Below are 12,468 nucleotides of genomic sequence, written 5' to 3' on the forward strand. Positions count from 1 at the left end.
TAAGATGAAATAACAAAACGTAGTATGAAAATAGGTTTAGCAAATTTGAGGTCCACTTACTACATAGCAGAAGACAGGAAGAACACTTTCATGGTCAGCTAAAAACCCTAACAAAACACCATCCAGAAATTACTTTAAAACTCTGGCATTAACTCATAACACCAGAGTGGCAATTCCTGTTCACAAGAGCTTTCCAGACACAGTAACGAAACTACAGCTGTGAACTGGAACAAAAATGCAAAAACAAACATGGACAAGAGTCCAACTTATCTAGTAGTTGTCTAGGAGCAGGAACAAGCACAGAGAGGCTTCTGATAACATTGTTGACCGGCAAGCAACTAACAAAGCAGCAAGGTTATATAGTGACTCCCACATCTTGATGGGAACAGGTGAACAGAGAAGATGAAGACACCAGTTCAATTCCACCAGTAGCCACCGGGGGAGCCCAGAATCCAAATTCACAACATGACTCTATCTGTATTGTGTATCCATGGTGACGGGCCGGCGGAGGTGAGTATTGCTGCTATTGCAGCTGCGCAGCACCAGGCGCCAGCGAAACGGCTCAGACAGAGCTCTGTTGTCTGCCCCCCTGCTGCCGAGGTGCCGCCGGGGATGATGAGGGATTTGATTTGATCACTGTACACGCACAGCAGGGATGTAGACCGTGACAGTGTGTACTATCATAAATGGGCCCCCCCCGTCTCGCCAGGGCCCCGGCACTTGCCCGGGTACGCCGGGTGCTGACGCCGCCCCTGATGGTTAGTACCTAGTAACATCCCCTTTTGAAAATATCACATTTTGTAAACACTTTTTGTTGCCAGCCAAGAGACTTTCAGTTCTCGTTTTGAGGGATTTTCATCCATTCTTCCTTGGGAAACTCATGGTTGGTGAGAGATTATATTCCTGAAATTCTGTGCCCTTTTTTTCTCCACACATACCTTTGATAATTGTGGCTAAAGAGCTCTGTTTTAACCTCAACAGTCCACAGGACTTGTTCCCAAAATGCATCAGGCTTGTTTAGATTTTTTTTGCATACTTCTGATACTGAATTCTATGGTGAGGAGGCAGGAGAGATTTTCCTCTGATGAATCTTCCATGAAAGCGATATTTATGCAGGTGTCTCTAAACAATAGAACAATGTACCATAACTCCAGAGTCTGCTAAATCTTTCTGAAGGTCATTTGCAGTCAAGCTGGGGTCTGATTTCCCTCTCTTGCAAGCCTACAAGCAGCTCTCACTGTGAAATTTTGCTTGGTCTTCCAGACCTTATCTTGCCCTCCACTGTTCCTGTAAACTGCCATTTCTTAATTACATTTCAAACTGAGGAAAAGGCAACTTGCAAACGCTTTTCTATCTTCTTATAGCCTTCTCCTCCTTTGTGGGCCTCTATTGTTTTCATTTTCACAGTGCTAGACAGCTGCTTAGAAAAACCCATGGCTGCTGTTTTTTTTGGCACTAGGTTAGATGACGCTGGGTTTTTATAAATTTGCATCACCTGATCTTTCCTAATGATGATAGTGAACAAGACATAAGCCTAGCAGGCTAATTAAGGTCTGAAACCTTAGTCAAACTTATCTGAGCACACAAATCTCCCTCAACGCCAAAACTTTTGAATAGGTCCATTTTCCGTTATGTAATTTTTAAAATGTAAAAGATGACAATATATTAATATTTTTTTGCCTGAAATATAAAATAAATGTTTCATCTTTAACTTTAGGTCTTTTAGAGATGATTTCATCTTCAACTTGCTTAACTCTTCAAAATAACAGTAATTTTTACCAGGGGTGCCCAAACTTTTACATGTGACTGTACTCATGACATAAAATGGTAGCCCTTCAGACATGAGATAGTGAAAATAAAACTGTGGTTTATATTTACCCATGTATGTGCGACATTTCGGTTCTTCAAACTGTGAGCCTTTCTCAAGCCATGAACATTCCGTAAAAGAATAGTATGGATCCTAAAGCTCATTATAGAGCAGCCCCCTAATGTCTGTCCAGATGAATAAATAATTTATATACAGTACTTTCTTACTGTACTTGTGAAAATGAAACATTTTTTTTTCATGGAAAATCTTTCTATCTACCATATCTATGTGTGAACCCTAACAACTGAAACATTGCCAGCCACCAAGGGCTAATAAACCACACTTTTTTGCCATACCTTTTTGGTGTGCTGCCTCCATTCCTTATTTTTTGTCTGGATAGTTTGGTGCTTACCAGGGAGGCTCTGCATCCATATTGTCTTGGTGCTGCTCCTACTTTTCCTTTTGTCTATCTATCTATCTATCTATCTATCTATCTATCTATCTATGGGTAGACTGGGCAAATCTAGGCAGATGTCAGTCCTACTGAACTTGGGTGGCTCATGGAAAACATATTCTATGCCTCTTCTTAAACCATAGCTGAAATTGACAAGGACTCTGCTACCCAAGAGCCTAGGCAGGTATTTAACAGGGGGCAATCTTGGCAATTGCCAAGGAACCCCATCCTCAAAAGGGGCCCCTGCTTTTATAATCCAGAAACTGCACTGATACCAGTCCTGCATCAGTATAGCGTCTAAAGTTAGAAGTGTAAAAGGAGCTTTGGTGACATCAATCAGCGAAGCGGGATTTAAATCATTGCGGTCTCGCGAGATGTTAATGTGCGGTGCAATGCATGGACCGGTCACCAGAGCATCGCGAGGAGCGGGAAAGGCCTGGGCTGGATCTGGAAGGTGAGTATATAATGATTTTTTATTTTTTAATTATTTTTAACATTAGATCTTTTTACTATTGATGCTGCATAGGCAGCATCAATAGTAAAAAGTTGGTCACACAGGGTTAAAAGCAGCATTAACGGAGTGCGTTACACCGCAGCATAACGCGGTCCACTAACGCTGCCATTAACCCTGTGTGAGGGCTGACTGGAGGGGAGTATGGAGCGGGCACTGACTGCGGGGAGTAAGGAGCGGCCATTTTGCCGCCGGACTGTGCCCGTCGCTGATTGGTCGTGGCTGTTTTGCCGCGACCAATCAGCGACCTGGGATTTCTGTTACAGGCAGACAGACAGGAAGACGGAAGTGACCCTTAGACAATTATATAGTAGATTATTAGGCTGAACAGGAATAATATGAAGCGCCTGAGGCCCAATTTGATTGCTACAAAATTGACTCATACCTCTGCTGAAATATATTCTTCTCTAAAACTTAAAATTGTAAAGTAAGAAAGTTTTTTACCTCGATGGACCATATTTGTAATCCAGGTTTCCTACTAATGTTAGCAAGAGACTGCGTGCTCATTTTGACAGAGAAGCTGTAAGACAAGATTTGAGAAATGTTACAATGATACTTATCAATGGTACATACTTTATGTGCGTAGCTTTACAAGAAGAGAGACGTTAATATATACTGTGAATGGTAATAAAAACATAGCAATGTTCCCAAACCAAGGGCTCTATAGCTACATGTGCCTCTGTGGTCCTCTGCATGAGGCTCATACGTTTGTGCACTAGTGACCACAAAACGGTCATAGGATTACCAGAACTTGGTAGTAGAGTAAACCAAAATAATTCCCAGTTACTCTTTAGAAAAAAGCAGGGGCATAACTATAGAGGCCAGGGTTACAGCTACACCAAGACCCAAACAGTCACTAATACCATTAAAGACCTGTCATATTTGGGGGTCCTATTGGAGATTTTGCTTTGGGACCCTTAAGTTTAAGTTATGCCACTGGAAACCTATTTAGGATACAATCTCATGAGGCAGTAAAGATGTGGCAGAGAGCAGTTAAAGCACTGTAAACCTCCTAATACCTGCGACATCATCACTGGTGCCTCTGCAATTATGTAGACACCTGCGACATCATCACTGGTGCCTCTGCAATTATGTAGGCACATTCAACATCATGCGTGCATTGTGCAGCAGCAATGACATTAGAGGACGGACCTACTAATTAAAAAATGCATCGGGGAAGACATAAATGGTACGAGAATCACAGTGCTCTGGGCCGGTGGCCACAGACTACCAAAGTGGCCGCTTTACCAGGGTCCTGCAAATATTTTTGCTCAATCCTAAGCAGTGCTATTAAATCACAATTGCAGACCTGCATGTAGATACATAGTTTTTTTACCACAATGTCGCTATGATTGTAGTTTTCACTGTAAATGCGGTAAGATGTGATCATGTTTATGAAATGGTAAGTCTTACTACTATTACAGCTGACATAGCAGCAGTGCCATGTAATATGAGGTGCAGTGTACTGAGATCCTTGTTTGAATATAGTCAAATAAGCAGAGCAGACGTAATGAAGGTGGGTTACTAAATGGGCTCCCTGGGATATTAACATTATGTGCGTTTGATGTAGCACATGGGTCAGCGATGTGATTATGGTGATTGGGTTGCACTGGGTTTTCTTAGGCCGACAAAGGAAATGATTTTGACATCTCACCATCTATCCATGCAGAACATTTGCATGCCTACTTGTATTGGCATCTTTTCAATAAAGTTAATAAGCTAAAATAGAACCTAGTGGTAAGTGACTCCAAAGTTGTTTCCACATGCGGTTATCTTCTGCTGGAACTTTTGGTACCTGTTGTATTTGGGGCTGAATGTGTCACAGCCACTGGTATCCCACTATGTCAGTGCAACCCTGGTTGGTAATGCCATGGATCTGCACATGCGAATCTCTAAGCACTTTTTTTTATACTGACAGCAGATAATGTTACAATATCATATTTTACCATTTTGTGTGAAAAGGTGTCAAACAATAGACATTGATCCATGTGGGAAGAAATCAAAGCATGCATGATGGTGCCTGTGTGTAACTTTGCACTTGTCTACTTTACAATTTGCAGACATGACTGACCCTTAAGTTACTGCACTACATCTGTCTGAATCCCGTATACCCTATGGCCTAATTGAGGAGTCCAGAAAGAAACAGATAATTTTTCATCCGTATGGTATCCATATGTCTGTTTTCTTACATCGGTTTGGTATCTGTTTTTATATACCAAGAACTGAACAAGTATACAAACCCAAATACAGCTCTGGTGTCTTTTTATAATTTCAGAGAGCCTCCCAGTGCCTAACCCCATTATTTACCACAGATGCTATTAAATATAGTATACAGGGGGCTAAGAAAAGAATTTCAGTATTGCTGCAGACACCGTCCTGTGAGGTCTGCTTACAGGGGTTCTCTTAGAATGTGATAAAAATGGCCGCTGTGACATATTTCAAACTGCAACCTCATCTTTTTGGTTACTACCTGAAGAAACACAGCTCAAGACATTGTTTCAACTGTCAGACGAGCAGCATCGTGTCACTCCTGCCATAGAGCAGGGCTGTAGAAAGAGAAAAAACCTGTCCTTAGCTGAGTGAGTTGAAAGGGTTATAATTTTCCTGTTTTAGTCCTCCTCCATGCTCAGTCTCCATGCCATATTGTAAACTTGTAAGGCTGACTGAGAGAATACAGATTTACAAATGAGCGCAGAGTAAGGCCGGTGTCACACTTGTGATGTGCAATGAGAGACTCTCGCATCAATTCCCGGCACTGCCGCCGGCACTCGGGACTGGAGTGTGCGGCTGCATGTGCAGCGCCCCAGAGTCCTGGTCGTTGCAGTAATGTTGTTCTTCCACCAGGGGGAGTGATATTACGTCTGAAGGTAATAAAGGAGATCTACCTACCAGGTATCACAAACCATACACCACACTTCACACTCCAGACCACCAGGGGGAGCCTTGCTCGTATCTACTAGGGCACTCCTCACAGAAGGGTAAAACTGGTTGGCTGGATAGAAAGTTAGAGAGAAGCTGACTGGGCTTTGCCCAGGCAACACCTGTCAGGCAGACAGGGGGAAAGGAGGAACATCGGAGCTGCAGACAGAGGGTCCCTGACAGGGGTGGGATCCTGTCAGAGGCCTAGCTAGACAGAAAGCTACGGAGCTGCGCCTGCCCCACGTGTGGCAGCATCCTAAGAAAGTACACGAAGAGAACTGTGTTGTAGAGGGTGAGAAACAAAGTCATAGCACAAGGAGAAAACACCAGAAGGAGTTCTGCCCTGTAAAGGCTGCCTCCTTCTGAGGCGCGTAGCCGGTGGCCGGAACACCGAGGGAGCAACAGTCTCCAAGCCTTGCTCCAGAGACCGGCAGGACAGTCATTTCCAAGTTGGCTGCCCGACCTTAATACCTAGGAAGACACGGTGGCAACTTGTGGCGGTCGGGGCGTCTCTAGGGTCCCTATAAACAAGCCTCAGGCCATCAGTCATACGGGTTTGTCCTATCCATACCATCTGGGGGACAAAGAGGAATAAATAACATCTAGAACATCTACAAGAGTTGTGAGGACCTTACCGAGAAGCTCAGCAGGGAGGTACTACAACACACAGGCGCTAGTGGAAGGCTACTGATTTCCACCTGGATAAGGGGACTCTGGATTTGCCTTCAGTCCGGCCGGACTCTGCCTACCCTGTGGTCTGTACCCTGGACTGTGGATGCTGAAGTCTTCAGTAAAGGTAAAGAGACTGCAACCTTGTGTCCTCGTTATTCGCTGCGCCTCACATCATCACCACCTACACTTCTGGGAAGCCCTGGGGATACACTTCACCTGTGGGAAGGTATACCATCTAGCTGCCATAACATCAACCCCAGCGGACCCCTAAGCAGCGTCGGTCACCCTGACCGAATACCACAGGTGGCGTCACGAACTACCCCTTTAAAGACCTTTCCCAAAACCATCAAAACTCTTTCCTTTATTGGACGTCCCTCAAAGGGCCGCGGACCGGGTCGGGCCACCGTGACATTCCCCGAACCGAAGGACCCGGTGCCGAGTACCCCATTGCCTTTATGTGGGAGCGATCCACATGTATTTGTATGCAGCCGCACACTCCGGTCCCGAGTGCCGGCAGCAGTGCCGGGTATTGAGACGAGAGACTCGCTCGAGTTTCTTGCATCACACTCGCAAGTGTGACTCCGGCCTAAGACTGAGGCTGGAGAAAAATATCTTGTTCTGCAGGACATTGTAATGTCTTACAGCAGCATGTTTATCACTTTCTCAGCAAACTGCATTTTGGCCAAGTTCAGACGGATATATTTCACCATCTGTATAGAGACCACAGTGCCTGGACTGATCGCAGGTCTCCCGACCAGAACGTACTGTCTAATATGGAATCAGAGGCCGTACGTTGGGTCAAGACATCAGCCATAATTCAGGTTATTGTCATTCATAAATGAGCCATGAAATATGATCATCTGATCCTAGTCTTATGGTAAGTGCAAGATCACGAGGATCAGTAATGTCAGTGGGCACTATATATGGTGGCTCATAGATAACATCCCACCCACTGCACTATATAGAGTTCTGGAGCTGTAGGGACGAATTCTCAATTCTGTAGGCTTCAGAGATGACCTCTCCCAGCACTCCTCGCTGTCTCAGTGTCTATTCATATCTTGCAATGGTGGATTACATTAATTGAAGTTTCTCCTTTACACCAAGCCATAAAGTGCATACCATGACTATCTGATACATACATGACCCAATGGAAAGAGTCATACATGGACGGCCCAATGTGCCTTTACAGCAGCCACAATATGGGGGTCAGGGACCCAGTTCTAGAAACAGGAGCAGGTTCTATAGGTGGGATCTGCATGTGTCATACATTTATGGCATTTTTTATGGACCTACTATAAATGACTAAGTTGGGAATTAAACCTTAATGGAAAGTAAAAGGTTAATACTTGGCAATCTCTTCGCTAACTAGATGCTTTGGCAGAAAGTCAATATTGTACATGGCTGTATACATTGTACTGTTTGTTGCCTGGCAGGTGGCACAATGCCTGCATTCACTAGTTCAGGAGCTGCAGACTGGCGCATAAAAGCCTGAGCTGTTTATAGTATATCACAAACCAATAATTCCCAATGCAAACAGCCATTCTAGTAAAGAGCAACACTATCCACATCAGTCACATTTCACTCTTTGTATCTGACTTCTTGACTGCCAACCCTTCCAGATGATGTATTTTGCATAAAAATTCACTGAGGCTGTTTTCACACTGTGCTGTTTTTTTGTTGTTGCATTTTTCATGAGTTTTAAAGTGTTAATGTTAGTGTTAAAGCCTATAGTGAAATTATAAATTATACAACACACAAATTGTTTTGGTTTGTGTCATTTTTTGGCTCAGTTATATATTTTTTTCAAAATAAAGCTTGCTCTGGGTTTGATAGCATTTCTGGCATTTTTCTCATAGGCAAGAAAAACACCAGAAAAAAATGTATGTTTGTATGTTCACAAATGTGTCAAAATACAAATTACCACCAAATATGCTTTAAAAAACAACAGCATTGAAATCCATGGTGTTTTAATAAACCCATTCTTGTGAATGATGGGTCCCAGCGATCATACATGTATCAGATGTCCTGTAGATAAAGGACAGCCCCTTTTATTTGGGGGAGGGTGATCTGGATCTTATATTATTACCAAGTTATCTTTCTTATTGGTGGTCGAACTAATAAAGCAATTTGCTTTACCGATCATGTTGTTTGATTATTAGTTTGGCTCTTGCTCCCACACGACACATCCATCCTGTGGGCATGTTTGCAGTTCCATGACTACATCTCCCTGCTACGGCCATGGCTCATTTTTTCCCTCCTTTCCTGGTGGTGCTCCACTAGTTTGCTTCAGTGGTTGCGTTAATTAGGACAGCCCCATCTACGCAAAACGCCCTAGCCCAGAGATCTTGTGGCTGACTTCTAATCTGGCTTCCATCGGGGCAGTGCAATTGCTGTTGAAAGGCTACACAACTGATGGTCATGACATCACAGTCACAAAGAGGAAGTGATGAGACCATCATGTATCCCAACGCGAAATTTTAAGAGTGGCTCCTTTTTTTCACAGAAGAGAATATTAAAAAAAAAATGTTTTAATATTTTAAGAACGGTTCCAATGAATCAAACTCAGATCCCCACAAGGTTTTAGTGCTCCGTAAAAAAGTTGGGTTTGGTTAGTCTACACCACAAAAGAGCATGAAGTTTGTGAAAACTAATTATTTGTTTCAAAGGGAAAACTCTTCAAATTCCGTTTTTTATTTTTCTTAAACTTAAAGACAAATATTGTCAATCTCGAAATGCTCATGTATTTGAGACTTGTCAGGCATCAATTGAAAGTTGTAACCCTTGCTCAATCATAGCAGAACAAACTAGTGAAAGCAGGAGCTGGCCGCAATCTTCTAGATAAACTGGATTATAAAGACTGTGAATAATAAAAGCTACTGTATGTGTTAGAGCAGAACGCACGTTCGCTCTGTCAGCACCATTATAGTGTATGGCCTCGTTGCCGCATAAGCCCAAATCCCGTTTTGCAGGGTGATATGGACCCCTGCCCCGATGAGACCCACGAACGTGAAGATAAGCACAATGTGAAAGCACCCCAATGCATTACACGTTTTTTTCTTTCATGTTTTCCCATATACACCTCTTTAGGTCTTAAATAACGTATGTAAGTAATGACTGCAAAAAAATGCCACCAACAAACACTTATAAAAGAAAATGTATAAAATTAATGTCATTACAAGCCATTGAAATTTTTGATGAAGTTTTTTTTAAGACAAAGGCAGAAATAGATCAAAGAGAAAGAAGTATATGCCCTTCTGTGAAGTTTTCCAAAAACGCTGTGTGTGAAACCACCCTAAGGGCTCCTGAAAACAGACAAATAATGCCATTCCCCATCAGATGCACTATGCACCACGCTTTTCTTCACCAAAAAAGAGAGTTCTGCGCTCGAAACAAACTAAATTTCCATCACAACTATGTTACCAGAAACGTATTAATTACTAGTATCACAAGGTACTTCATAAAAACAAAGATTTTTATTGATATCACAATATTAAAAAGTAAATATGAAAGGTGCTAAATCATTAAAGGACACAATACCATGGGATACCACAAAGCACAAGCTCATTCAAAGAATATAGCAGTCCTATGCAAATTATTGACTAATAATAAAAATGCACAACAAAATTAAAACAAGCCAAATACAAAATGCATATTTCTTATAGCTAAACAAAAAATCCACAGAAAAAGTTGTTTAGTCCTATATAGTAAATGGCTATAATGTCAACATACCATATATAAATAGCCTAAAAATGTGCTGTAACATTGCTGTTATGTGTGCAAATCCTGCTATCGTAGCAGGTAGACGAAAATTAGTCCTATATAGTGAATGGCTGTAATAACAGCATACCATATATAAATAGCCTAAAAATGGGCTGTTACATTGCTATTATGTGTGCAAATGCTGCTATCCTAGCAGGTAGACAAGAATAAAGTGCAAAGATATAAGGGCATAAAATACCTATAAAGTGGTGTGCACATGGATATCCTGGGCGTCCCTCTGCCCCGACGCGCGTTTCGTACAGCTTCTTCGTGAGGCGTCTGGGCGTTAGGATAGCAGCATTTGCACACATAATAGCAATGTAACAGGGCATTTTTAGGCCATTTATATATGGTATGTTATTATTACAGCCATTCACTATATAGGACTAATTTTTGTCTACCTGCTAGGATAGCAGCATTTGCACACATAACAGTATTGTTACAGCGCATTTTTAGGCTATTTATATATGGTATGTTGACATTACAGCCATTTACTATATAGGACTAAACCACTTTTTCTGTGGATTTTTGGTTTAGCTATAAGAAATATGCATTTTGTATTTGGCTTGTTTTAATTTTGTTGTGCATTTTCATTATTAATCAATAATTTGCACAGGGCTGCTATATTCTTTGAATGAGCTTGTGCTTTGTGGTACCCCATGGTATTGGGTCCTCTCTTTAATGACTTAGCACCTTTCATATTTACTTTTTAATATTGTGATATCAATAAAAATCTTTGTTTTTATGAAGAACCTTGTGTTACTAGTAATTAATACGTTTCTGGTAACATAGTTGTGATGGAAATTTAGTATTTAAAGGGGTACTCTACCCAATATATGGGTGAAAACATTCTTGGACATTAATGTGTGATTATATTGAAACAAACTAAGTTTATTGTTTCATATTCTTATTCTGAAATAAACTTTTTTTAAATTAATTTTGTGCATGACTTTCTTCTTTTGAAATAGGTCTTCATAAATTGGTTGAAACTTATCTTCCAGAACCCCAAAAGTATATTTATAGGAGGGCAGCAAACCCCTGGACATTATTCCTCCGGGCACATAGTCAGACTTTGGGTAGGTTTATGCAAGTGCATTAAATATTCAGACAATGACCCACATTGATTATTCAGTTTTTACCATATTTTGGTGCAAATTTCTGAGGTTAATGGGCTGCAAATGAATTAAAACAATTTCTACACAATGAAATGTGTCTGTAGATCACTGAAAATGAAAACTTATAATTTCTCTGGAAAATTCAAACTAATAAAAAAAATTTTGATGGGCAATATTTACTGTCATCATTTTTTATTATTTTTTTAAAACTATTATGGAAACACTAAGGCAATGAAAGTACTTTATTGCTAATCCTTCTTAACTATATAGCAACTAGTTGAGCGTATGATTCTCCTTCACAGCATTCCTCAGGCCTAAAGTAAAAAGTGCCTTTTTTATAGGCACAACCCTTCATTTACAAACTCAGCCCTTTGTACCTCCTGTTAGACATATTGGTTCCTATGGTGTTAATAATGACCACTACATATAAAAACAGCCTCTTCACAAAGGAAGAGAACAAGGTCTTTAGTGCCACATATTGAATGCAGCAGTCCTATGTCATCATCCTTGCCACATGACTTACAGTATGTAGCCAAATCAGAATCTTCATTTGCAAACTGCTGCTTCAGGGTTCTTATCCGTCATCAATGCAAAGCAGTAGACTCCTTGGCTGGGTGAGTGGTCTTTAACAGGAATGTAGGTTTCGCTAGAAACCCTGATCTCTTCCTGTATTAAGAGGCTATTTGCATATTTTATTTCCTATTTTATTACCCATAAATCTCCCCACAACACTTGGTGGTCTAATTAACGAGAAGGCAATCCTACTCGACCAGCCATAGACATGTAGTAGTTTTCGCTGACAAAGTTCATCCTGTCCTACCATTATCGTGCATGGGTCAGTAATCCATGTATTTTTCAGTGTGAAGATGGGAAAAGACATCGTCAGACCTCTCTGCCAGAGGCTCATCCTCAGCAAGCACAAAACAGATGAGAAGGATGAAATGCAACACCCCTGATCTCTTTCCAACAACATCTGTACTCAAGGGTGGATTGGGGGACCCACATACTCACTAGATTGTATGACAATTGCACCAAAAAGTTTTTTCTTATTTGTAGCCATCACTCCACATTTAATTTTCTTCTTGATGTTGACGGTGCATGATAATGAAAGTATCTTATATTTTCAAAGGGAACCGGTCACCTTGAAAAACACTATTTACCTTCAGATATAGGGTTAATCTGCAGATGAATAGAAAAAAAATTGCTTCCTGGCCGGTTTACTGAAAGTGCG

General features: G+C 41.3%; 1 protein-coding gene across 2 annotated transcripts in view; it reads right to left on the minus strand.

Annotated features, from left to right (window-relative positions):
- VILL (villin like) overlaps positions 1-12,468 on the minus strand; it is a 93,768-nt gene that overhangs the window by 49,772 nt on the left and 31,528 nt on the right. For both annotated transcript variants that reach the window (XM_077268708.1, XM_077268707.1), the window contains exon 2: positions 3,217-3,292. In XM_077268708.1, the coding sequence (XP_077124823.1) occupies positions 3,217-3,279 (63 nt within the window). In that variant the 5' untranslated portion in view covers positions 3,280-3,292. The remainder of the gene's footprint in view (positions 1-3,216; positions 3,293-12,468) is intronic.

Source organism: Ranitomeya variabilis, chromosome 6 (genome assembly GCF_051348905.1).
Source record: "Ranitomeya variabilis isolate aRanVar5 chromosome 6, aRanVar5.hap1, whole genome shotgun sequence".
In the NCBI taxonomy this organism is placed as follows: domain Eukaryota; kingdom Metazoa; phylum Chordata; class Amphibia; order Anura; family Dendrobatidae; genus Ranitomeya; species Ranitomeya variabilis.